General features: G+C 35.6%; 1 protein-coding gene across 1 annotated transcript in view; it reads left to right on the top strand.

Moving 5' to 3' along the window:
* Positions 1–15,262, top strand: part of LOC109080064 (glutamate receptor ionotropic, kainate 3-like) — a 135,036-nt gene extending 119,774 nt beyond the window's left edge. Inside the window, exons 13-16 of the mRNA XM_042740360.1 lie at positions 4,760–4,977; positions 8,458–8,683; positions 9,612–9,862; positions 11,245–15,262. Of these exons, the coding sequence (XP_042596294.1) occupies positions 4,760–4,977; positions 8,458–8,683; positions 9,612–9,862; positions 11,245–11,673 (1,124 nt within the window). The 3' untranslated portion in view covers positions 11,674–15,262. The remainder of the gene's footprint in view (positions 1–4,759; positions 4,978–8,457; positions 8,684–9,611; positions 9,863–11,244) is intronic.
* The last annotated feature ends 11,568 nt before the right edge of the window (positions 15,263–26,830 follow it).

The following is a 26,830-nucleotide window of genomic DNA, read 5'->3' as shown; positions in this document are numbered from 1 at the left end:
CCAGATGTCCCGCCCTCTATATGTTTTTATTTATTTCTTGCCTCAATGCTGTGTTTTATTCATTCGCCAAAGCTAGCACGCGGCTTCAGAGTGACACAAGGAGATCATAAGGAAATTAAAAGGCTCAAATGCCAATGACTTCACTTTGAATGTAGAATCACTGTCAGGGGAGGAGACAGAAAAGAGCAGTTTTCGGGCAAAACCCACTTCTCATAGTGGACCAGTTGTGTTCGATCCTTCGCTGGCTGTGCTGATTTAAATCAAGCGGTTCTTTTGTGTTTGTGTCGCAAGTTCAGTGACGCAGGTATTGACGATTCTCTCTAGCCAATCCGTGATCAGCAGAGTTTACACGTCACGTTTTGGTAACGGTACGGTTCACTTGGAACCTCAACCCAAGGTGGTACTAAAAAAAAAGTACCAGGTACCAGGTACTGTACCCAGTGGAAACCCCCCCAAAAGTGAACCGTACCGAGCCGTTCCGTGCTGTACCATGCAGTGGAAAAGCGCCATAAGTGAATCATTACACTGTGTGCTAACCAGATGAAGTGATAAATCTGTCTTTTCCATATTTATCAACGTTTTTGTACTAAACAGCCATGATGGCGATATGTTATGAGAAACAGAATATTCTGTTTTAGACACTGTTTGTAATTCTGCAATGTTGCAGCTGAAACAACAACATACAATTCAGATACTAAATGTGCTTTATTTAATGTTGAAAGGGTCTAATGTCAGTTTGCGTGACTTATAGCAATAATGGATCATTTACCCCAGGTCTTGAAAATAAATGAAAGGAAACATAAAAGTTAAAACTGTAATAAACCAGCAAATGTATTCAATAACACAGATTGTATCAGTCACAGTATACGTAAACAATTTTAAAATGGTTTTGATATCTATGAATCTATTTCATTGCTATGATGGAAAGAACCTACCCATGCGCTCCTCTGTTTGGCTGTGATTTTTGATTGATTTTGTTGAGGCTGGTGTGGATAGACAAATTGTTTGTCACTGTAATCTCATTGCATATGGGGTTAGGAAAATGACATGGAAAGACTAATTCAGACCAGTACCTTTTGATTCGTAAAAAGAAAAGTGTCATACGGTTCATTCATACATTGTAATTTTGTTTGTTTGTTGAAGTTATAAATAGATTATTGTTCACACTTTATTTCAAGATCCAATTCTCATTATTAACTATGACTTTTACCTCAATAAACTCCTAATTTGCTCCTTATTAATGGTTAGTAAGGTAGCTGTTAAGTTTAGTTATTGGGTCTAAAATATGGTCATGCAGAATAAGGCATTAATATGCTGTCATAGGAAATATGTGCTTCCAAGTATGTTTCTGCAAAACTAAAAAAAAAAACAAACAAACAAACAAACAAACAAACATATGGAATGCTGCAGTTTCCATAAATGAACACTAGAGGCAGTAAAACTCTAACAGGTTTTTCACACAAAGTATGATTTGCAGGTCCACAGTTTTGATTAATAAAGCCTAATTGTAACACAATTACTTGAATGATATTACGTTATTAATTCAAAACAATTTTAACATGCTGTGACATTTTAAAACCGATACCCTCAAAGGTTAAAAAAAAGGTTCATCAAAACAGTTCAAACCTGCATATGAGGAAGTTGACATGGCATCAGTGAATGTGTTTTTATATCAGTTTTGCATTTGTTAACACTATCGGGTAGGTTTAGGGTTGGGATTGGTGTACTGTAACTTTTAGCAACACTCTCTGGACATTTAAATCATGAAGCACCGCAATACATACCTGAAGCAACATAATAAAAACACAGCAATACGTGCCTATATCAACCTAAGAAAAATGTATCAGGACGTTTCACTTTGAAGTAAGGTACATAATACCGGTGTTGCAAAAGCGCACTTAGAGGCACATATTTCTTTTGAGACCAGGTTGAATAAACAGCCAATATGCTATTAATATGCATACTAATTAATAGTGAGAGTTGGTCCTTAAACGAAAGTGTTACCAGATTATATAGTTTTTCAAGTTGCGTAACATTATTTAAGTAAATTTGGCAAGAACTATTTATTTAAATCATTCCAGTGTCATTAATTGTGTGTACTGTATTGTGAATTTACTAGGTTTTCTGATTGAAATTTTATTTTAGTTTTTTGTAACTTGCAACTAGGAAAGACAAGACAATGCAAAGATTGTGTTGTGGCATTCAGTTTTTCTCTCTCATTACGTTGTGAGAAACTTAGAGTATTTTAGGACGGTGTTCGATATGCATTAAAAATGCAAACTTTTAACAATCATTAATGGAACCAAAATCATTTGGTCCCAGTATTTTAGTCTTTTAATGGAACTGACTTTGAATACAAAGCAATTTCCAGCCTTAATCTGAGTTTTTATCCTAACACAACACCAAAGTAAATGACACTCTCTCTCAAATATTATTTCCTCTCGTACCATTTTAAATATTTTCTTTGTCTCTGTGCTGAGGCGCCACCTCACAGAATTAGATGGAGGAAGCTATTAAAGACACGCAGGGGTTGAAGCTGTTTTCACACCCCTCACAGGCACACATTAGCAAATGATACCCTCAAAACCAAACGGCATAATAAAGCAGGCCAGGGAGTAATGAAATGTTTTACCTCATGTAAGGACACAAATAGAAAAGTCTCTTCCTGTGCCCATGGTGAATCTTTGCTCGCGAGGAGCGCAAATCTGCCAAACATTTCATTACGCATGAAATCTCCACTGATATGTGTGCGATACCTGTCAATTTCAAACAGTAGCAGCCATGCAGTTTACGTATTGGTTGGATGAAGTTAGAAGTTCTCTTTTGACTTTAAAAGCTGTGAGATGTGTTTGTTTTGTTGTTTGCTTACTCCAGTTGCATGAATGATTGATAATGATTTACGGTTCAACAGCAATTTAAAGTTGAAGTACCGTGAAATGATCAACTAGAGTTAGATGGTGTTAAAAATAAGCCTTTTTTGTGTAAGAAGGGAATGCATTGGGATTGCAGCTAAAAAAGCAGGTATAATAAAACTGTTTAGTTGGTATAGAGGTAATATTGCTTGTCAGAAAGACAGTGCTAATTATTCTTCATTTTCTTTGTATATTTGTTTTTCCTTCATAAAGTTTTCTTCTGGACACCAGTGGGATTAAATTACTGGGAGAAATGCATCTGAAACAAGCTTAAGGTGGTTTTCTGGTATATCTGGTCTGCCAGTTGTCTATTTTGTTTCCGCTTAGACATGTTAAGATAAACATTTGAGACGTAGTTGATAGTGTAATGGGACACAGTAAGAGTAATACAATTATTGTCTAAGAAGTAAATCTAATATTATTGCAGCTAGAGCAAGACAGCAGAACTACTGAAATAAGAACGAATAAAACCAGACACTATACATTTGGCATGAATACAAAATAAATGTTTTCACATGTCAGAAAATACCAGACAGTTGTTGTCTTAATTCTTTTCTACATTGTCATTTTTCAAACATGTCCTGTCAGACAGGAAGCTCCTTCATGCTAGTACGCGGCAGTTCAGCTGAAATGATAAAAGCACAAAGCTCATTTTTCATCTCTGTCCAAAAATTATTCAGGTTAGACATGGCCCGCTCAACAAAAACGGATGTTTCATTCTGCAAAATGCAGATTATTACATGAAAAATGGTCTGTTTTTGCAAGTTGCTTCTGAAAATAAATTAAAAAATACATAAACTCTTCCAAACTCACCTAAGGTGCGTGGCTGGTTACAGAGGGGGCTGATCAACTAAACAAGCTTAAACCATCTTAAGCTGGTTTCTTTCTGCAGGGGTATGTCTGTTTACCATCGACTTGTGTTTAATGTTAATTTGGTGACTGCTGAGCTTTATCAGTTTGCTCAGTTTCCCTAATTTTGAACATATCTTTAATTCTTCTTCATGCTATTGTTTAAAACATTATTGCTTTGGCGCACACTGATAGTGAAAAGGGTTTAGTAGTGGGCTGAATATTGAATACTAGCCTCCGGCGCAGAGCCGCACTGTGACTTTCTTCTTTACAAGAAGAAGGTGGGGATGTTAAGTGCAGGTAATTATTCTCATTGGGAAATGCTTTAACTTTGGCCAGGCTTATGCATTTTAAAGCTTGCGAAAGAAATAGCACAACAGGGAAAAGCAGGTCATCATAATTAATATCACTCTGAAGCAAACCCATAGAGAATAACCCACAGACGGCCACAGTTTAGCAACTTTGCCTTCCCTACTTTTACATGGCGATAAGCAGATGTTTAGCGTTATGCTGAGAAATCTGTCAGCTGGTTGTTTGTCATGACATCAGCATTTCTTTAAGAGCTTGAACACTGAAACATGATAAAGGAACATCCAAAACAGCAAGAGCACAAACCAAAGACCCTCTCTCACAAAAGCCGATTTGATTGTGTATGTTGTGGTAAAATGATTTTATTTAGAGAGAAAAAAAAATAGCTTGTCAACTGTATTTTAGCCAATCCTGAGCTGAATGAATGTGAAGTTAAAGGTGTGTGTGGGTGTGTGTGGGTATCTGTGTGAAAGACACTCAGGAGTTTGCAGTTTTCTAACTTATCATTGCATTGGCTCCTATCCTGAAGGAATGTATATATATTAAAAATGTAAAAATATTTCACAGTGAAAGCAAAAATCTGATTTACCTCCCCTTTCTTTTCTTATAAACATATCAATATAATAGTTTAAACTAAACTTGTGTATTTTTTATGTAATAAGCTGGTAATGCATTTAATTTTTGTCCAGGTTCAGAACTGATGCCTAAAGCTCTCTCTACTCGAATCATCGGGGGAATCTGGTGGTTCTTCACCCTCATCATCATCTCCTCCTACACAGCGAATCTGGCCGCTTTTCTCACTGTAGAGAGGATGGATTCGCCCGTGGACTCAGCCGATGACCTGGCCAAACAGACCAAAATAGAGTACGGCGTAGTCAAAGATGGAGCAACCATGTCCTTCTTTAAGGTACAGGCCTCTGAAATTATCAAGATTTTTTAAAAGTCTGTAATTTTGAGACATCACAATGGCATTTCACTAAGGTCATATTCACTGTTTGTGATATATTTGAGATGTTATTTATTTCTTGAAGCTTGACACAGGCTTTTTGTCACCAGTGTTGAGAACAATTGTAGAATGTTAATAGAAGATTTTTGAAAGACAGCTTCAGCTAACTTTTCAAAAAAGGAGCAACTTTTCTATTCTTCAGTGGTGCAGAGAGAGAGAGAGAGAGAGAGAGAGAGAGAGAGAGAGAAGAAAGAAAAACAATACAATTCCACAAAAGATTTTTTAAGGTTTTCCAGTTAGACCCTAATTCCCACTGTAAAAGCAAATTCTCCCATGCTCTCACTTCTCTTCCATGTTTGAAGTTTTCCTTCATAATGATTTTATTTGTATTTATTTATTTATTTTTATTCCAAAGTTTGAACTTTTGCCTGCAGGGTTTTACTTTTTTACTGCTTTATAAAATAAATAAAATATATACAATCGAGGTGACTTAAAACAAATGATTGCATATTCATACATTATTATTTTTAATAATTATTTCAAAATATAGACTGCTTTCATGTTTTTTGCTGATGTTGAAATATTTTCATATACATTTTCCATAAATAACCATGTTCCAAAACATACCTTAGCATTTTCGTTTTCTTTTTGAGATCAAAATTCTTACATTTCCATTCTATTTTTACACTTCAAACGACAGTATAAAAATAAAAAAAATAATATCACATAACACATACACATATAACACACATATTCTTTGATTGTGCCTCCTTTTTTTTTGTCTCCTGAAGTGTATGATTGTAGCATTAGAAATGAAGATGACAAAAACAGGTGTTTGCAATTAAATATCAAGCTGTCACTGCCTACACACCTCCAGTTCTTCTTGCTTTCTGAAACTTCAGATGTGGTATTACAGCTAGCAGACCTGGAAAATCAAATGTTAATTCAACATTTTATCAAAAGTAATCAAAGAGCACTCACACTTGTTCATTTTCTTGGGTCATTTTAAATGTTTCATGGAATTGAGCCAACAATTATCTGTGATTAGCTATGGTTTCTAACGTGACCTCCTTTAAAAAACCATGAAATGCCATTTACACTGAGTGCTAATCGTGATGTTAAAGTTTCATTATCCTGAAACAGCAAGCTACACACACACACAATTGGTTCCGCTTCTAAATCAGAATATATTTCTTTATAAAGGGGACTCAATATTTAGAATAGTATACTACAATTTCTGCAGGTATAATATACTGTCCATAGTATGCGATTTTTCTGTATGCATGGAATACCAGGGTGAGCTGAATATTTGTCAAAATGTGTAGAATGCTTCTTGAGCATACTTTAACAAATACCCAACCCAGGCTATTGGAAAAAAGTGACTCTGCCAATACACTTACATATGCAAACATGTACTGTACCTATACATACATTTCACTGCAGTTTCCAGTTGAAATGAACACTAGAGGCAGTAAAATGGCAACAATTTTTATTCCCTTTCACACAAATTATGATTATGGGGCAAATTATTGATAAAGAAAGACCATACTTGATTTGAAAACAAATGCATTTTGACATTTGCATTACATTGCCAGCTCCATATATATGGCTTTTTTTGGTGTAGTAAACTTGCTCGGTAGCCCACCTGGTACAGAGTTGTGTTTACAAAGTGGAGCACTCAGGTATGATTCTATTAAATACTTGATACAATACAATACGAGTCATCATAAAAGAGCTCAGTGACTTTATAGAAGCAAGCTAAAATGGCATGTTTGCATTTTTCTCTCACATTTGCTTATTTAATATTACCGTTTAGGTTTAGGGTAGGGCTCAGTATAGGTGGTGCTTTAATTTTAAATGTGAGAAATTACATTTATGCAATAACTGATACATACAACAACCCACCCATACTGCTTCACATATTAATTTCAAAAATATAATTGGCAGTATGTACTGCAAAGTAATCAGTAGGTAATAGGTTAGTTTTCAGTCTGCCACGTTACGTACAGTAAAACAAGCACAGCTGTGGTGACGGCAGAATTATAACGGCCATAATCCAGTGTACACTGTGTCTGTTTAATCTAGGAAATGTCAGCTGTATCACTCCAGTTGCTTATTCATTCTTGTGCAGTCCAACGTTGAAGCCAATTCCCAGCCACTTTCAATTATACTGAGAGACACCAGGGAAAATAGCGTTTGAAGGGGGAGGAACAATAACAGGTGCTCAAGGTTAAGAGAACAGCACAAACACCATCATGCCGTAGTGTGAAGCTGGAAAGTGTCACTGTAATGGAGCCAAGGCTCTGGAGGAGGAAATGACTTTTTTGAGGTGTTTGAGGATATTGTGCATGTACAGTATGTTGGAACTAGTACACTTTCTACTCTATGTTTTGCATGTAACTATGATTTTCTGTTGGAAGATAGCAAAACACGGTCACACAATTGTGAAAAGAAGGATGTTATGCAGGGAGGCTGATATTTTTGTTAAAAAAATTTCAGGATAAACACACATTCATAGATTATTATGAAATGGCACAACAGTATGCAATTGTATACATTATGGATAAAAATTAGCATGCAGCTCCAGTTTTGTGAGAGTTGGTTATTTTGCACAAAATAAGCACAAGGAAAATTGTTTCTGCTTGATCAGCCAGCATTTAACAGACACTTTTATTCAAGGCAATAAACAGTACATTTATTAAAGGATTATGTCTTAATCAAGGGCACAAAGGTGGTAGCTCATGAATCTCCCCTTGCGCATCTTCCTTTCACGTATCAACCTGAATCTTTAACAACTATGCCACACCATCCTACTGATTAACATACGATCAGTGGAAACATGTCTCTCCTCCTACACTTCTGCAAAATTAAAAACATAAAGGTTTGATTACCATTTACTATAGTTTAAAACTAAAATGGACACCAATGGCAATAAATTATATTCCTTTTTACACAAATTATGATATGTTATATCATAACATAATACATATAGACATTTATATCACATAACCAGCTCTATAAATATGGCTTTTCCAGTGAAGTAAACTTGCTCGGTAGCTCACCTGGAAAAACACTCTACTTGTGATGCATTAAAAAGAGAGAAAAAGCTTAAAGACTTACAAGCATATAAGCAAGCTATAATGGCATGGTTTCTCCTGCAAATGTGTTTTTATCTCACGTTTGTGTTGACACTATCGGTTGGGTTTAGGGTAGGGTTTAGAAGCAATGTAATATCATTTTACTCAAATGTTGCCACATGCATGTTGTTTTTTTTTTTTTTTTTTTTTTTTTTCTGAAGTGCTATTGATCCCCCTTTAGTTTTACTTTAAAATTTTCCATATATATATATTGTACTGACCCCCAACCAGAGTGATTTCCAAAGAATACAAACACTTGCTACTTTTGATAAAAAACTAATAAAAAGAAGCTTCTCTTTTTCAGAAATCAAGAGTGTCTACATTTGAGAAGATGTGGGCTTTCATGAGTAGCAGGCAGAGCACGTCGTTTGTTAAGTCCATTGAAGATGGAATTCAGAGAGTGTTAAAGTCAGACTACGCCCTTCTAATGGAGTCAACGACCATTGAGTATGTGACACGCAGAAACTGCAATCTTACGCAAGTCGGCGGCATCATCGACAGCAAAGGTTACGGCATCGGCACCCCAAAAGGTAAAACCACCCACCATTATGACACATATAATTCTTACTCTGACTGGATGATACACACTATAATTGGTTGTACTGCAGAATGGTAATACGTACTTTCTACTTTTATCTAACAAAATTAAGATTTATTTAAATTTGTTGGAAGAATTAATGTGGATTTAGTTCAGTTATATTTAATAATAAATGTGACCATGGATTAAACATTGATGACAAGCTTTGAGGTGAATACTGAGAAAGAAAGAAAAAAAATCTCTCTCTCTCTCTCTCTCTCTCTCTCTCTCTCTCTCTCTCTCTCTCTCTCTCTCTCTCTATATATATATATATATATATATATGATTGAAATATATATGACCTGTGAATATGCATAGCACAAAGACATTTGACCAATAGCAGATGTAAATACTGACCTCTTAGCTGAATTCATAAAACTTAAAGTCTGCATAATTTGCAGTAAAACCATATTACATGCGTGAGTATGTAATATGACTGCAGATTTACACAGTATTTATAACAAAAAAAATAAACCGTGTGTGTGTTTATATGTATTTGTTTACACCGTGTGTGTGTGTGTGTGTGTGTGTGTGTGTGTGTGTGTGTTTTGTGTATATAATGCTTTGTTGAAATGCTACTCCTTTCAAGTGTGGAATGTTAAATCTATTTAGAATTTTTTTTTTTTTTTTTTTTTTTTCTGCTCTTGTTGTATCATTTAGAAAAAAGAATGTGTGTGTGTGTGAGAGAGAGAGTGATAGAGAGATAAAGAGTATTATTCCACCTTTCAGATATGTCAAGTTTATAAGTTAGTTGATAATAAGATGCCTTTCTTGAATTAAATCTTTAGAAGAAGAAAAAAAAAACAAAAAAACTTGTCCTTAGTCTTCTTTGTATTCGAGTTTCCAATGAAGATTCTCATCTATTAATGAATTTCTTTCAGGCTCGCCATACAGGGATAAAATCACAATCGCCATCCTCAGTATCCTGGAAGATGGCCGTCTTCACATGCTCAAAGAGAAGTGGTGGAGCGGCAGCAGTTGTCTGGAAGACGAGCGGTATGAAACGGGTCCCATGGGCATCCAGAATCTGGGCGGCATATTCATTGTATTGGCGTCTGGTCTGGTGCTGTCAGTGTTTGTGGCTATAGGAGAGTTCATCTACAAGCTGCGAAAAAATGCAGAACGTGAACAGGTGAGATTGATTGGAAATTGATATTATAATATGCTGCTTGACTAACAAAGAAAAACAGAATTATTAAGTTGTGTTTAGACTTTCAACCCAGCAACTGTAATGCTCTAGCAACTATGCAGAACTAAACATCAAAAAATGTCCCAAACCTCCCAAAACACTCCCACAATACCCAAGCAACCACCTATAAGACCCTAGAGCATGCCTAGCAAGGTCTTGTGCAGATTCACAGATTTTAGACATCCTGAAATGAAAACGTTCAGCACGCTGACTAAAGCTGAGTGTTCATTTAAACCTGATAACATCACAGAATGGATGAGATGACTAACTGATCAAACATTAAAAAGAATAGCAAGCAAATCGCAAATCACTTCCTTTTTATGTAGACACATTTCACAGATAAGATGCCAGTGCTGGAGGTTGACATTTAAACCGCTTTGAGCATGTATTTGAGTGTATAACTCAAAAATGGGATTTAAAAAAAAAAAAAAAATGTTATCACACATCTCACCTCAAAATCATTTATATTCTCTACTGAACTTGAACATTGTGTTATTTTTCCACACATGTTGGAGGTTATTTTAAGGATTGTTTTTGGTCTCACTGATTTAGAAGCAGCTATACACTGAAGACTGAATTATGTAAAAGGTAACACAAAATATCAATCTATCATTCTGGTCAAAAGAAATTTTAAAATTTTCAAATTGCATATACGAACAACATGTAGAATACAAAATAAAACTTGTCTTGAAGATAAAGTTTACATACCTTTGTGTATCTTCTATATAATGCTATACTACAAAATTTTGGGGTCAGTTTTTTTTTTTTTTTTTTTTTGAATTACTCAAAAGTGTCAATAAAGACATTTATACTATTACAACATATTTCTATTTCACAATAACTGATGTTCAGTAACTTTTATTCTTTAAAATATTCTAAAAATATATCAATTTCCACAAAAATAACAAGCAGCATTGATTTCAACATTGATAATAATACGTAATGTTTCTTGACCACTAAACAATCATATTAGAATGATTTCTGAAGGATCATGTGACACTGACGTCTGGAGTAATGTTGCTGAAAATTCAGCTTTGCATCACAGAAACAAATTACTTTTTAAAATATATTAAAATAGTAAACAGCCATTTCATATTGTAAAAATATTTTAAAATGTTAATGTATTTTTAATTAAATAAATGTAGCTTTGGTGAACATAAGAGACTTCTTACAAAAGCTAGGCTAGATAAAATATATGCTGACACACTCAGTTACATTTAGCTCTCTCCCAGAATGGCTCCCTCAGCTAATGGACGTGAATGTACTTACTTCCTCTTTTCTCTTTGCCCTCCCCCCCAACCATGTCCCTTTTTTTCCATCAAGAGGACTTTCTGCAGTGCGGTGATGGAAGAGATCAAACTGTCGTTCACATGCGAGAAACGGGTGAAACACAAGCTCCACCGCCAGCCGCCAGCCATGGTGAAGACGGACGCAGTGATCAACATGCACTCCTTCAACGACCGTCGCCTGCCAGGAAAGGACAACATGAGCTGCAACACCGCGATGACGCCCGTGTTTCCATGACTTGCCTGGGCGATGGCCACCTGAGGCATGTCCCCGGCGCCATGCCGGAGAGCAGGGACTACGGCCCCGAGATGATTACAGCATTCACCATCAACCGCAGAGACATCCGACACCAAATGGCCAGTCAGAACGGTGGCAGTAGCAGCAAACCAGGTAGTGACCACATCCTCAAACCAATGTATCCCACCATGCCATTGCGAGAGGGAGGCCGATCGGTATCCTTCCTGTGAGAGCAAGCCACATCTGCGAAACTATCCGAATCTGATGTTTACAAACGGCATTTAAAAGCGAAGCTCACGATCTGACTCGAAGGAGCCCCCCGATCAAACGAAAAAATATGTTTCTCATTGGAACAATGTGAAAATGTGGAGAAGAGGCTTTTTTTGAGCATGGCAATAAATGAAACTATGGACAGACTCGAATGGAAGGTTTTCTTAGAGTATCATTTATAGCACATCAAGTTAATTTCGAAGAGATCTGACGATTTATCTTTTGATTTCGTCAAAATGCTGTGGCGTTTTGGTTGGGACGCAACAAAAAAAGCGCAGTGAATGTGATGTACATTACAGGTAAGCATCGGACCGTAGGAGCAGTTTAGTTTAACACGCTGTACTGCAGCAGCCAGCGTGACCTGCTAGAATAGTAGAAAACCCTTAGACTGCAAGTTCCCGAAGGCTACGAAGAGTGTAGCGACATCCTACGCTCACGGAAATGCACAAACTAACAGGGTTGATTTCATTCGAGCCACCTAAACAAATTGAAAAATGAGTAACAATTCTGTACGGCAGTTTTGAGCAAGACTTGTCCCATTTTGATTTATTCGTGCTTCATACATTGCCAGCAGATGTTTTTTACACAGCGAGATCTAATGGTAATGACGGATAAACACAACAGTTGCCAAAGATCTGTCGTCCAAATGGATTTAGACACTTGAAACGCAGCTTCCCCTACAGACAAGAGAGCGAGTGACACGTTGCCTCTGCTGTGTTTGTTAAATGAGATATTCCTGAGTATCACAGCCCTCATATCAAGAATACTCGCTTCACACGGTACATACAGAGGATTCGACACAAACACAGAGCTTGCAGTATGGTGGAGAGATAATACCAAGGAAACTAAACCGTTTTAAGATGTACATGAGTGATAATGTCTCTCGTCGTGTATCTGTTCGACAAGTCAGTTATGATTACAGTGGCATCTGCGTGAGACCTTTCTGTGTCAACTTGTTTGAATTACAGAATGTGTAAGTGGCGTGGCCTTCGTCAGAAAATGAATGAGAAAACATCTGGATGTTTTTTTTATCATAATTATTATTATTAGTATTATTACTCCATCTTTTCCATTTTTTTTTTTTTTTATAAAAAAATCTTACATTACTAAAAACAAACTCAATAAATTTGATTAAAGGAATGCACTTAAATTGAAGATCACATAGTTCCAAAACTTTTTTTTTTTTTTTCCTTGATAAACAATATAAGATGCTGGGCAGGATGTTTCAGCTGCACTTTTCTATACAATGAAAGCTGAGCGTGATTTAAACTGCCAAGCTCAAAAAAGGTTATATTGCACTTTAAAATTAGTCCAAAATGAGACATCAAAACCTGGCTCTGCCCTGACAGAGAGAGAGATTATCTTGAATAATGAATTTTGCATTTTGGCATGTTTCTCACTGATAGCTCTCATGTAGTTGCAAATAATGAACAAGTATAGACTAATGTTAAGGCCCGTTTACACTAGGAATAATAACTATACCAATGACTATATTAGCGTCCACACCAATGGAATGATAGCTTTGACAAAAAGAGTAATGTTCTGTGTGCATGCAGTTTTGTCGTCTGCTGCTTTAAATGCTTAAGCTCTCAAGGGTGCTTTCACACGTGGTTCGATTGCTTAGTCCAGACCATAGTTTGATTGATCCCGGTCCTCACATCCCCGCTGGACTGCGTTCAGACGGTAGTTTTTGGTTCCAAAACATGGTACGTTTGTGTCATCAGAGTGGTAGCTGTTTACCCCTGTTGCTGGGTAAAAACTATGCAGGAGAAGGCAAAACAAATGGATGCTTGTTCACTTCCTTTTTGTACTTAAGAATTTGAAAATTTCCATTTGTTTCCAAAGCACCAATACAGAACGGCACATGCATCTATTTGTCTTGGCTGTAATACAAAGGTTTTAGAAGAATGCTGGAGTCAATTTCTAAGAGCAGAAATGAGATATAAATTCTCTCACAGGAAAGCGAGTGAGTAAACACATAAATGCACAGTTTAACCAATTAATATGTCATTAATAGCGGCTCAATTCCATGATGATTTAGTACAATTGTGTTCACATCAGAAGCAGACCGTACCAGAGTTCGCATTAACCATTTCCCAGATCACCCTTTTTAAGCCTGAAACACTGCACGATTTTCAGCTGTCCCAGATGAAAGATTGGCATCATGAAACAATCGTGGCGATTTCTGTGATCGTGGCTCCTTATCGGTGGTCCTATGTCATACAGTGAGAGAGAGGTTCAAAGATGGCCATTGTTACGGTCTTGCGACCAAAGAAAGCCTACGATACAGCATGATCATCGCACAGTGTGTTTGCTGGTACATTCCACATTTACTGACCAACCGATGAAAATGCAACATGAAATCAACACGACATGGCGCTAAAACAAAACTGCTTACCTCAATCTCTTATCCTTTCTTTTTCTGCCGCTTCCACTTTTTTCAGCACACATAAAAACTACAACTGCTAAAGTGTGATTTATCATGTTCTTTTTGTTTAGGCTACCACTAGCGCATGCTGATGACATTTTATTCTTATATAGTAACGTGTGTCGTATGTACTGTATGAGTCAATAGGTGTCATCATAGTATACTCTACACATGTCATAGCCAAGTTTATGAGATCCATGTCACACTACTGTATTTGACATGCAATGATCGCTAAAATCGTGCAGTGTGTCTCGTGGGTGCACATTTAGAATACACTGATCCACATTAACCACATTAACTCTGATGTCATACAAGTCCAGGTGCACACCAAAAGTCAGGTGGATTCTGATTGGCTGTCAATGTTTTTGTTGTGTATCAGCTGGAAAAAAAAAAGTTTGGAGTTTGGCAGAATGAATAATCTCCCGCTTTTGTTGCACCAAAAAGAGTAACTGAGACATTCTGGCTAAAAACTTATTTTGGGTTTCACAGAAGAAAGAATATTTATACCCTTTTGAAATGACATTAGGATCAGTAAACAATGCCAACATGTGGGTGACTCGGCCCAATCGAAAGTTCATTTGAAGTTAATTCACTGATTTCTTATATTTGTACATATATTTTGTACACTTTTTATCTGTAATATCATTCCTAAAACATCAGGTGGCTTTGGGTGGTTCCATGTCCCATGCGGTTAATATTGGTCATATTTTAATGCCATCATTTAGGTGTGCTTTATTTCAAAGTATTTCCGCTGTTCTCAAATTAATTTTGCATGACTGTTCTCCTCCTGTATCCAAACCTGACATTAAGATTTCAGATGATCAGGATGCTAGGTGTAAGAGGGTAAATGGGCTTTCACATTTGCGTATTTGATTCTTCATTCAATAAAGAGAGTGATGGCTACAGTAAAATTGCAATACAAGCGTGTTGAACATCAAAACTGCAATACAGATGTACGGAACTGGACCCTCTCATCTCTGAACGTGGCAATTTTTCCGACGAGCATTTAGTGACAGTTCTCATAGGTAGTTGAATCCATGTGTTGTCTACATGTGGGAAACTCTACTAAGCTACTAAACGTTCTCATGATGAGGTGTAGGTGCTAAGAGTCTTCACCCGCTGCCGACGGCAGCTCAAACAATGACAGACCTCCATGAGGTCAATTTAACGGACTGTCGAAAACAAAAGCAAAAAAAAGAAAAGAAAAAAAAAAAAACATTTTTGTGTTTTTATGGTGAATTATGTATCGATCAGAATAACTTCATGTGACTCGATGTTTCTTTGGTGAAAGCTCATTGTATATGTGTTATTCAAATTATGTGTAATTTTAACACTCTCTTGCAAAGTAGGGTATATATTAGATGAACAGAAAATTACTGTATTTTGCTAAATACCGACGATTTTTACCTGTATTTTTTTCCTCAGCTCTTCTCTTCTTGATAATTTGTGCAATGCTGTATCGAGTGTGGTACATGCATATTGTAATATAGGATCTACTCTTGAGAAACTACAAAAAAATGGATTTAAAGAACAATCATTTAAAGCCCCGGGGCCCCAATTCCAGCACATTCAGTACCATTAATAGAAGGAGTTGATAGGAAATCAGAGTAATGTTTGTGAGGCATCCAGATATTCTGCAACATAATGTACTCATATCAGATGTATATAAATAAGACATATAACAGAATATTCAGAGAAGAATATGATGACTGGTTCCGTGTCATTTCTATCACTTACATGAACACTCATCATGGATATTTGACTTATTTATTTGATTTTTTATTTCATTTATCTAATTAAATTAGAAATTTCTACATTGTCAAATCTGTTTAATCATTTACTCAGTTTTTTCTCCAAAAATTATTCTTCAGTGAATATATATCATAGTACGATTCTTGCTCACAAAACAACCTGTTTCTTTGACAGGTTGTCTAAAATACAATTTTACAAAACAGACCCCTTAAACATCATAAAGGAAGATATATCATGAAAGATTAAAATAATAATAATAATAATAATAATAATAATAATAATAATAATAATAATAATAATAATAATAATAATAATAATAAAATAAATAAAAAAGGAATAGTTCACCAAAAATGAAACTTTTTGTTGCTGTTTTACATGTTATTTAAAACCTGTTTTCAGTGGAACAAACATGGAATGTTTACACAGCTATTTCCATATAACATAACATAAAAAAAAAAACTTAATAAATCTATAAATGAAAAAAAAAAAAAATCTTGTGACAGTAATGCAAGTCTTCTAAAATCATATGGTATATTTGTGTGAGGACCAGACTGAAATTGAATTTGTTCAGCTTTCAAACCTCACTCTCCATTCCACATATTAATTTATCATAAAAAGTCAAATTTTATATACACATACACACACACACACACAAATACACACATATATACAGTACAGTACTGTGAAAAAGTCTTAGGCCATTAGTATTTTCACAAACAAAAATGGTTTTAAGCCAGTTATTTTTTTATTTTGCTACAGTGTGTCAGTAGGAAATATCAGTTTACATTTCCAAACATTCCTTTTGCCATTAATTGCAATAATCCAGTGAGATTTTTGTATGCACAAGGAGGCTGACAACAGCCAGTGCTCCACACAGAGATCTGATCTCACCATTACAAGAAGAAACAGAAAAAACTTAGGCAGACTAAATCCAGAAGAACTGTGGCAATGTCTCCAAGATGCTTGATGAAACCTTCCTGCAAAGCTACAATACTGTTAAAAGTTTTAGTCACTTGTGTAAACATGGTGTAAAGTGAGGATACTTTCAAAAATAACACCATAAATAGATTTTATTTATCAATTAACTTCTTTTAACTAAATCAAATCAGAATTCGGTGCGACCACCCTTTTTGTTAAAGCAGCTTTTGTCCTAGGTACAGTTGCACATAGTTTTTTTTTCAGGTAGCTTTGCAGGAAAGGTTTCCTGAAGTGTTGTTGCAACAGTTCTTCTGGATTTAGTCTGTCTCAGTTTTTACTGTTTCTTCATGTCATTCCAGACAGACTGATGATGATCAGATCAGATCTCTGTGGAGCACTGGCTGATGTCAGAGTCCTTGTGCATACAAAAATCTCATTGGAATATTACAATTAATGGCAAAAGGAATATTTGGAAATGTAAACTGTTATTTCCTACTGACACACTAAAGCAGAAGATAGAAATAACTGGCTTATTTTTGGTGAAAATACTATTGGCCTAAGACTTTTGCACAGTACTATATATATAATATTTATCTTTATTTTATATTATCTTTTTTATCGTTAACCTAATACAATTGACATATAGTCAAAGTCTAAGTCATTTAAGGCCTATTTTACTAAGGTAATTTTTTTGCCTGCCGAAGTTGCTTTATTTTAAGCATGATTTTTATTTTTCTCTGTCTGTCTCAAGAAGGATAAACTGCTCTGTTTAATTCTGGGTAAGAGACTGGAAACTGAAATTGGTGTGAATGTTTGCTGTTTGAAAAATGACACGTCTAATGCAATAAGGTATATATTACTGTAAATTAAAGCTGTTTGAGTGCATTGCACATGAGAAGATTTGACAATTAATATGAATTTTTTAATATAAATTATGTAATTAAAAGATTTACTTTGTAAATAAAATCTTTAGAATTAGTATTGAAATCTTTTAAAATGGCTAAAAGCTTACGTTTTCTTTTAAATTTGTTGTGAACATATCAATTACTAACTAAATAAATTCAGCTGATTCACTTTGACATAGTCGTATAGCATTTGTATTGTCTTTCAGCTGCTTTCAAACTTTTGCGGCAGCAGAGGCACAGTATTACTTTCTGCTTTGTAAATGTGTTAAAATCTTGACATTTTTCAAAATGATCACTCGATCTTCCACACAAACATGAATTCCACCAACTCTGAGAAGTGAACTGACTGTCTCTGTGTTTCATATGATTGGCTGTTTGGTAAACATGTCATACTTTTAGGTGCACATGCTTCAGAGTGAATCATAAAGTGTTCCGTTTAATTTTCTGAAACTAGTAGTAGCAACAGGTCTGCATTACCTTTAAACCATTTACTTTTTTTATTTTTATTTTGACAAACTTTGTTATTGTCAGCCTTTCTTGTAATGGAAATGAGCGATGTGAGTATTTTCAAAACATTATAAAAATCACATGAAGGTTATTAAATAATGCCAGAATATATTCATTTTTGTGTGAACTATTCCTTTACTTTCAATGAGGAGCTGTCACCTTGTGTTTAGTAGCACTTTAAGGATGTTGGAAAATACATGGTAGTAGATTACAAAATTATTATTGAATTGGATTAAATCATATATTTACGCTGTGACACATTCATTGTAATTAATGACTTAGTATAATTTGCAGCAACACAGAGTGAAGACCATATTTATCACACATGCCTTCATATCTAACTAATGAAAGACCATGAAGTATTCATTTCTATCTGTATGAATTGCATTACATTGAACATTTACTTTGGATATTGGATCAATCAGTCCTATTTACGGAGCATAAACATCTATTTTATAAAAATAATAAAGAAACAATGTGAACATTGCTGTTTTACAAAATTGTATGAAACAACAAGAAAATAAAATGAAATAAACTTTTACAAATATTCTGTTTTGTTGATATTATGCCTGTGGTGTTCATTTATATGCGTCCATTTGATTTTCCCCTCTTTGTCTATTTTCTGCTTCGTCTATAGTGGAATAATGTAAGAAGGTCAGTCTGTGGTCTTTTATCGGGCGCGCTGAACACAGAGAAGAGTGTTTTGGAGAACTTTGGCTTGTGCGGCGTGTTTTAATTTGCCTGTAGCAGGAGCCCTCTTTGAAGTGAGCGTCCACCTGAGCTCAGCAGCTCTCAGATAAAGAGACTCATGCTAGGAGAGCATTTCACTCTTACTTCAAAGAACAACAGAGCAGCAGTGTGAATTACTAAAGCCCACGTTTATATAGTGTTCGAGGAAAGACAAAATTTTCTTGGAATGTTCTGAATCATCATATGAAGTTGTGCAAAAGGAAGGTCTTATACATATATTTATGACCAAAAGGACATTTAAAATGTATACTTCACTAATCAATGTAAAAGGTGTCTTTATTTACTCAAACCTGTATGACTTTTTCTTATTTTTTTGAAACACAATGAATAATATACTGGCTTTTTGTTTGTTTGTTTGTTTATTTTAATAACCACTTTCACACATACATAATTTACTAGAAAATTACTGTTAAAGTCCCACTGAAGAGCACAAGATTTGTTAATATGTTGATGTAATTTCCACTGAAAGTTAGGGCAGGACATATCAAGTGGCTCATCCCCTTAAAGGGGTCATCGGATGCCCATTTTCCACAAGTTGGTATGATTATTTAGGGTCATAAAGAAAAGTCTATAAACATACTTTGGTTAAATTTTCTCAATGGTAGTGTAAAAAAAAACACACCCTTTTTACCTTGTCAAAATCAGCTCTGCAGAAATCAACCCGTTTTTTTGCATGAAGCTTTAAATGCTAATGAGCTCTGCTGACCCCGACCCTCTCTTCTGTGGGGTGACAAACTGTGCTCTGAGAGACAGTTTACAGCCACAAAATTTGCTAAGTAGCACGTTATTAGGAACAGCGATTGCAAAGATTCATAAAAAAAACAAAAAACTTATTCTCATTTCTGTTAATGAAGCTAGATCACGAATGATTCGGGCGAACATAAGCGTTTTTACAGTAGGTAGATCGGGGCACATTCCCTTCACAAACAAAAGTAATCCACTGTGTCTTCAGCGGCTCAGATGTCGTGTGTAAATAGCGACTGCTATATTCATTATAACATCCACCAACAGAATACCTCAATTGCTATGAAGCTGTGCTTGTCTACATCTGCTCCAGCGGTGAAATAATGGTGGACTGATGACAGCTCACTCAGGGCGGGTCTAAGGTAAGAGGGCACTGTCAATCAACTAACGTGGGAGTGGCCTTTGTCCGTGTGACATCACATAGACAAGATGTTGAGAACGGCCTGATTTGAAAAAGGGAATATTATTTTTAGGGATTAAATAAAAACCACTGGTTGGATTTTTATCATTGTAGAGTAGATGTTTACACACACTGCCAACACACATTTATGTTCAAACAACACATAAAAGTGAATAAATATATATATAAAAAAATTAAAAAATAAAAAAATAAAAAAATATAAATAAATATATATATATATATATATATATATATATATATATATATATATATATATATATATATATATATAAAATACGTGTGACTTCACTTCACCTTATCATTACTGTTTATAATGCTGAGGATATCTAACTGTTTGCAATGTATGATCTCCTTTGCGCTTTAAAAATGCAGCATTCTGTAGAATTCAAATGGATTGGATGCATTTTGCAGTTCGTGTTGTCTTGCACATATAATCCTCTCTGCGATATTGTGTCTCTGGACTGGAGCATATTGTTAAATGCTGTGACACTGACACAAAACCACTCATCCCAATTGAAAGCATGTTAATACAGTACAATTTGTGCCATTCACCATATATACCATGGTAATTGTGTGAAGAAGCAATCATTTTCAGCCACAGCTTTAGTAAGTTTCAGTGTCACTTTAGATTCTAGTGAGCATTAGACTGATCAGAAAATCTGTTGAGAAGCTGAAGTGCAGAATGATGTTGTCAAAATCATTGATCCATACTGGCAGAAGTGAAGGACTTAGTTTTGAATGCTTTTATCTTCTAAATGCAAATTTCAAAGGTAAATTTAATGTTTAAATGTAGTTGTGTGGTAATTGACTGAGATTACTGTTTGAAAAGGTCTGATTTCTTTGCATTTATTAATTTAGCAGATGCTACAAACAACTTAAAAATAAGAAATACAAGTGTATTTTAATAAAATCAAATCAAATGGCCATTGCACTTACTGTAACTTTACTATAGCATTGGTAGCACATCCTGATAGATAAATGATAAATCAATGTTAAAATAACATTTTACAGATGATAGATAGATAGATAGATAATTTTCTTATAGCCTATGCTGTTTGCTGTTCTGCATGCATCAGTAATCCAGGCATGTGGCTGTTCTGTCTCACATGAGCACTAATGAAGATTTACTTGTGTTAATTCACCTTCAAGTTGCCAGTAATAAACTAGGGGAGCAGATAGACAGTTGGAGTGAATTTAACCTTGACAGTGAGGAGGTTTCAGACGTCTCTCCAAACATTTCAAGGAGCTCTGGGACAGGCAGTGCCGGGTCTGTGAGTGAATAATGAGCGAAGGGTAACTCCCTCATAATGATGAGATTTATGAACTCTTCAGCATCAATTAATCCCTCAGGGCAGGAAAAGGCCATGAGAAAAGCAGAAAAAAAAATAGACTGATAGATAGATAGATAGATAGATAGATAGATAGATAGTCAGACAGACATCATTTCTATTTATATATTTGATATTTATTTCTAAAGACTCCTAATATTTGTAATGCATTTGTAACAAGGGATTTTCTAGGAAGCCTATCACATTCAAGAAAGACCAGCAGTTTCTCCACATGACCTTAAATTTCGAGTGACCTTGGTCTGGTCCATGTCTCTGCAGAGCGCTGCTGCAGCTGAGCAGCCATGCATCACTGACCTGTTATGAGTTAAGCCACCGCTCTCTGCATCTCTGTGGAATCATGGGTGAAAGGTGCAGTTGCACTGAAGCGGAGCAGGAGGTTTGCTCTGATAGAGGTGTTCACCTTGGCGCAGGAGGTGACTGAACCGGGGATATTGTTCCCAGCAGGGCTGCAGATGCTATCCTCACTGCAAGCCTCCTCAGAGCCAGCAACAATAACTCTTTTGTACCTGATATAGTGTAGAGCAGCACTTTTTTCTTAATATAAGATGCTTGTTAGTCTAAGTGTACGTGCCTTGACTTCAATGCCTTTTGAGTTCGAGTCATTTCCGGAAGCCATTCCTGCTACTTCTGTCTAAAATTTTGTGTCAATTCTCTGGTGTCTTCAAAAAAAAAAAAAAAAAAAATTGTGGTAAAAAATTAGAGTTATGTACACAGATGAAACCAGAACCTGTTTTTTTTTTCTTTTTTTTCCCCTTCTTTTCTAAGAACAAAAGAAGATATTTTGAAGAATGTTTTTTGTGTCAACTGTGTCCAAAACAGACACACACACACACACACACACACACACACACACACACACACAGTGCTAGGCAATGATTAATCACATCCAAAATAAAAGTTTATGTTTGTATATATATGTGTGTGTACTGTGTATATTTATTAAGTATGTAAAAAGACACACACATAGAGTACGGGTAAATCTCAATAAATTTGAATGTCATGGAAAAGCTCAATTATTTCAGTAATTCAGCTCAAATTGTGAAACTCATGTATTCAATAAATTCAGTGCACACAGACTGAAGTAGTTTAAGTCTTTGGTTCTTTTAATTGTGACGATTTTGGGTAACATTTAACAAATACCCACCAATTCACCAATCTCAACAAATCAGAATATGGTGACATGCCAATCAGCTAATCAACTCAAAACACTTGCAAAGGTTTCCTGAGCCTTCAAAATGGTCTCCCAGTTTGGTTCACTAGGCTACACAATCATGGGGAAGACTGCTGATCTCACAGCTGTCCAGAAGACAATCATTGACACCTTTCACAAGGAGGGTAAGCCACAAACATTCATTGCCAAAGAAGCTGGCTGTTCACAGAGTGCTGTATCCAAGCATGTTAACAGAAGTTGAGTGGAAGGAAAAGGTGTGGAAGAAAAAGATGCACAACTATCCGAGAGAACCACAGCCTTATGAGGATTGTCAAGCAAAATCAATTCAAGAATTTGAGTGAACTTCACAAGGAATGGACTGAGGCTGGGGTCAAGGCTTCAAGAGTCACCACACACAGACGTGTCAAGGAATTTGGCTACAGTTGTCGTATTCCTCTTGTAAAGCCACTCCTGAACCACAGACAACGTCAGAGGCGTCTTACCTGGACTAAGGAGAAGAAGAACTGGACTGTTGCCCAGTGGTCCAAAGTCCTCTTTTCAGATGAGAGCAAGTTTTGTATTTCATTTGGAAACCAAGGTCCTAGAGTCTGGAGGAAGGGTGGAGAAGCTCATAGCCCAAGTTGCTTGAAGTCCAGTGTTAAGTTTCCACAGTCTCTGAGGATTTGGGGTACAATGTCGTCTGCTGGTGTTGGTCACAAACTGATCACCTCCATGCCACGCCGAATTGAGGCAGTAATTAAAGCAAAATAAGCCCCTGTATTGAGTACATGTACTGTAAATGAACATAGTTTCCAGAAGGCCAACAATTCACAAAAAAAAAGGTTTATTTATTTATTTATTTTTATTTATTTATTTTTTTATTTTTTTATTGGTCTAATGAAGTATTCTAATTTGTTGAGATTTCTGGGGAATCCTACATTCTTTACCCATCTTAATTTTACTACAATAGGTAAATTGCTAGCTTACATTTTATGCTGAGTTTCAGTCAGTTTTCTTATTCTACTCAATTTTACCCAATCCATGCAAATAACTCATGAGGTCAGGTTTTATGAGTGAGATACAATCAATTTTGAATACTTTCATTGCAAAGCATGTGCTTTTTAAGAACATTCATTTATTTAATTCATTTTTGGAGACCATTAGGAACATTATCCATCAAAGAAAGCTGGGAATGATGTTAATTGGTTGTGGTTTTTATAGACTTCCAGAATAACATGGACTATGAGATCATGAGCTTCTAGCATCTTTAAATCAGTGGAGGTCTGATGTGTGATGGCCATTATTAACACTCATTTAAGTTTGGGTCAAACCGAAGAACATAAATCATATCTGACACATTTTCTTGTGCTTAGAATTCATTCAGCTTCTTTTCAAAGAGGCTGGATGTAAATTTATCAGCAGTGTTTTTCAAACAGTTTTGCTTTATATGAATTGTGTGAACAAGTGAGATATTTCTTTACTGTAACTCAGGTTGTGGATTTGATGGCAATTACTGTGGAGTATAACATCACATCCTCCTGTGCTTATCTTGATTTACAAAGATTAATGACAGATGACAAGACTTGTGTTCAGTTTCCTATGGGGCTGCTGCAGGTTTCTTAAGAGGATCTTCATCAAATGCAAACTTCTGATATTTTCCTCCTTCTTTCCTGAGGAGAAAAACTGCTTGCATGTCTTTTCCAAGGTTGCCAAATGCCTACAGCTAGTCTTTTGATGTCCAAGAAACCTGTAAGACTAGCCATTTATTTTCAATTTTGGAAAGGAACTTTATCGAGGTAATGTACAGTTATGGATTGTACTGAACCTGAAGTCATTTTCGGTGAGAAAACCATTTTGTAATCCACTGTAATATAAACTTAAAAATGTATTTGGACACTTGGGCTTGTGTTGGAACACTTAAGTCACACTTCAAAATGTGTAAATGCCAAATAAATAAATAAAAACATCAAACCAAATGACATTTACTATAAAGAAGTACTGTATATCAAATGCATATTCATTAATCATAATGTTTCAGAGAAGAAAAAAAAAAAAAAATCTCAGATTTTTCTCATAAGATAGACACTGGATTTCTCACATTTGTCTCCTCAAAAGTTTAGTTTAGAGATCTCAACAACTTTGCAAAGTGTGCATTAAGTCAAGTACTTGAAAGGCACTAAATGGCTATATTGAGAGAGAAATTATGAATAAATAAGGATAGTTACTTTTTATAGGATAATGTTCATGTACTTCATGTACTTTACACACTGTGTAAAGTTGTTGAGATCTATTTTAAAGCTTTAAAGGAGACCATTGTGACAGATTTTTTTTTTTGTATTTTTTTTTTTAAGGAGACAAGTTTGAGAAGCAGGGGACTCCAGCGGAAGTTTCCATTCAATCTTAAAGTAACCTAATTTCTGTTTATGAGAAATATTTGAAATGTTAATGTTATCTCTTTTTTTATTTTATTTTTCTTCCCTCTTTTAACTGCTATGTCATGTATACACATACATTGTCATATTTGAAGTACATAAATGCAAATTTGGGCTGTACAACAGAAAATTTCAATTCAATTCAAAAAAAAAAAAAAAAAAAGGTATTGATCTTATACCAAACATCTTGGACTTGTAAGTAATTTCTAGTGTGTTTGGAAAATGTGGTGTATATACAATGCTGTAAGTCAAAAAATACAAAAAAACAAGTCAAATAAATTCTGCACACCAAATGAAACGCAAAGTTTAGGGTCCTTTGAACAAGAGTTTATTCCTGAAGATTTACATAGAGGTTACAACAAAAACTAAAGTGCACAAACAAAAAAACAAAAAAGCAAACACATAAAAAAAAACAAAAGTTACAAACCCACAAAAACTATCTTCAGTGCTAAAGATTCCAACACTAGTTAACAAACATTTAAGGAGATCAAGGCATTAAACAGAGGCTGCGTTACACTTGGCATTAACATGCGACCTGTATCTGCGGATGTTGTCCACACACACATTGAAAAGACAAGTGTAAACGCGCTTCTGATCGGAATGTTATCCGATCATAATGTCCTGGTCCAGAGGAAGTCGAGGACACGTTGTGATCAGTTCTCAGTGTAATGTAAACGCAATCCAGCCATCGTGTCTGCATTCGCAGGTCGACATCGCGCAAAACACCGCCCCCTCTCTCCCAAACTGTCACAAGAACAGAGCGCAGTGTTGGGCAAGTTACTAGTTAATTTAAGTTAATTTAATCAAATTACTGATTACTTATTTTAAAAGTAATCACGTTACTGTCCTGATTACTTTATTTCAAAGGTAATTAGTAATTAGTTACATTACTAGTTACGTTACTTTTTTCTCCGTGAAATTTATGAGATCCCAGCATACACAATCCCGATAAATATTTGTTATTAAAGCATCAACTTTTACAGAACACTGTTATTTTTAACTAAAGCAAGCAGCTGCTGCATGCATAGTTTGGCAGAATGCCAGCAAAGAGCGCTGCATCTCTTAGGCCCCATTTACACTGCATGGTTCAAGTGACCCAATTCTGATTGGGATTCTGATTTTCTCAGATCGGATTCAGGCCTCATTCATATGTGGTAATAAATCGGATATGAATCGGATACGTGCATTTGCGTGTGCCATGTAAGCAGACAAATCGGATATTCCCCAGTAAATGCGAGTCGTACGTCATTAAAAAAGTGACATCAACTCAGGTGGACATCACCAACTGAGATCACATGACTTATTATAGGCGCGATGGAGGACGAAGGATACACACAGTGGAGCAATGCGGAGGTTTCATGTCTTTTAAGTCCTCTTTTTTCTCCGCCGTACGGGACCAACTATTTTTTTCTCAAATATTTCTCATGTCTCATTTATGTCTACTTCTGTTGCTCCTAAGGAATTTTAGGAGAAACATCTGAAATGCTGTTGATACTAAAATGAGAGCTATGTGAGAATATCATCTAAATATCCTGAGTTTCGGAAGAGCAACCATTGAGCAATATTTTTTTTTTCCTATGGGCAGCTTCATCTGTATGCGTTTTCTAAGACACTAGGTTTGTCCGGTAGACCAACACAATATGGAGTTGGGTGGTGAGGCATTCTCATACGGATTCTGTGAAACTACGACAAACCAGCTTCGACAAAACAGCACAAACCCACATAGAGAGCAGTTAAAATAGCACGGTTGCATCACCAAAT

This window comes from Cyprinus carpio, chromosome B16 (genome assembly GCF_018340385.1).
Source record: "Cyprinus carpio isolate SPL01 chromosome B16, ASM1834038v1, whole genome shotgun sequence".
Lineage (NCBI taxonomy): Eukaryota > Metazoa > Chordata > Actinopteri > Cypriniformes > Cyprinidae > Cyprinus > Cyprinus carpio.
This window is presented reverse-complemented; position numbering and strand designations above follow the sequence as displayed.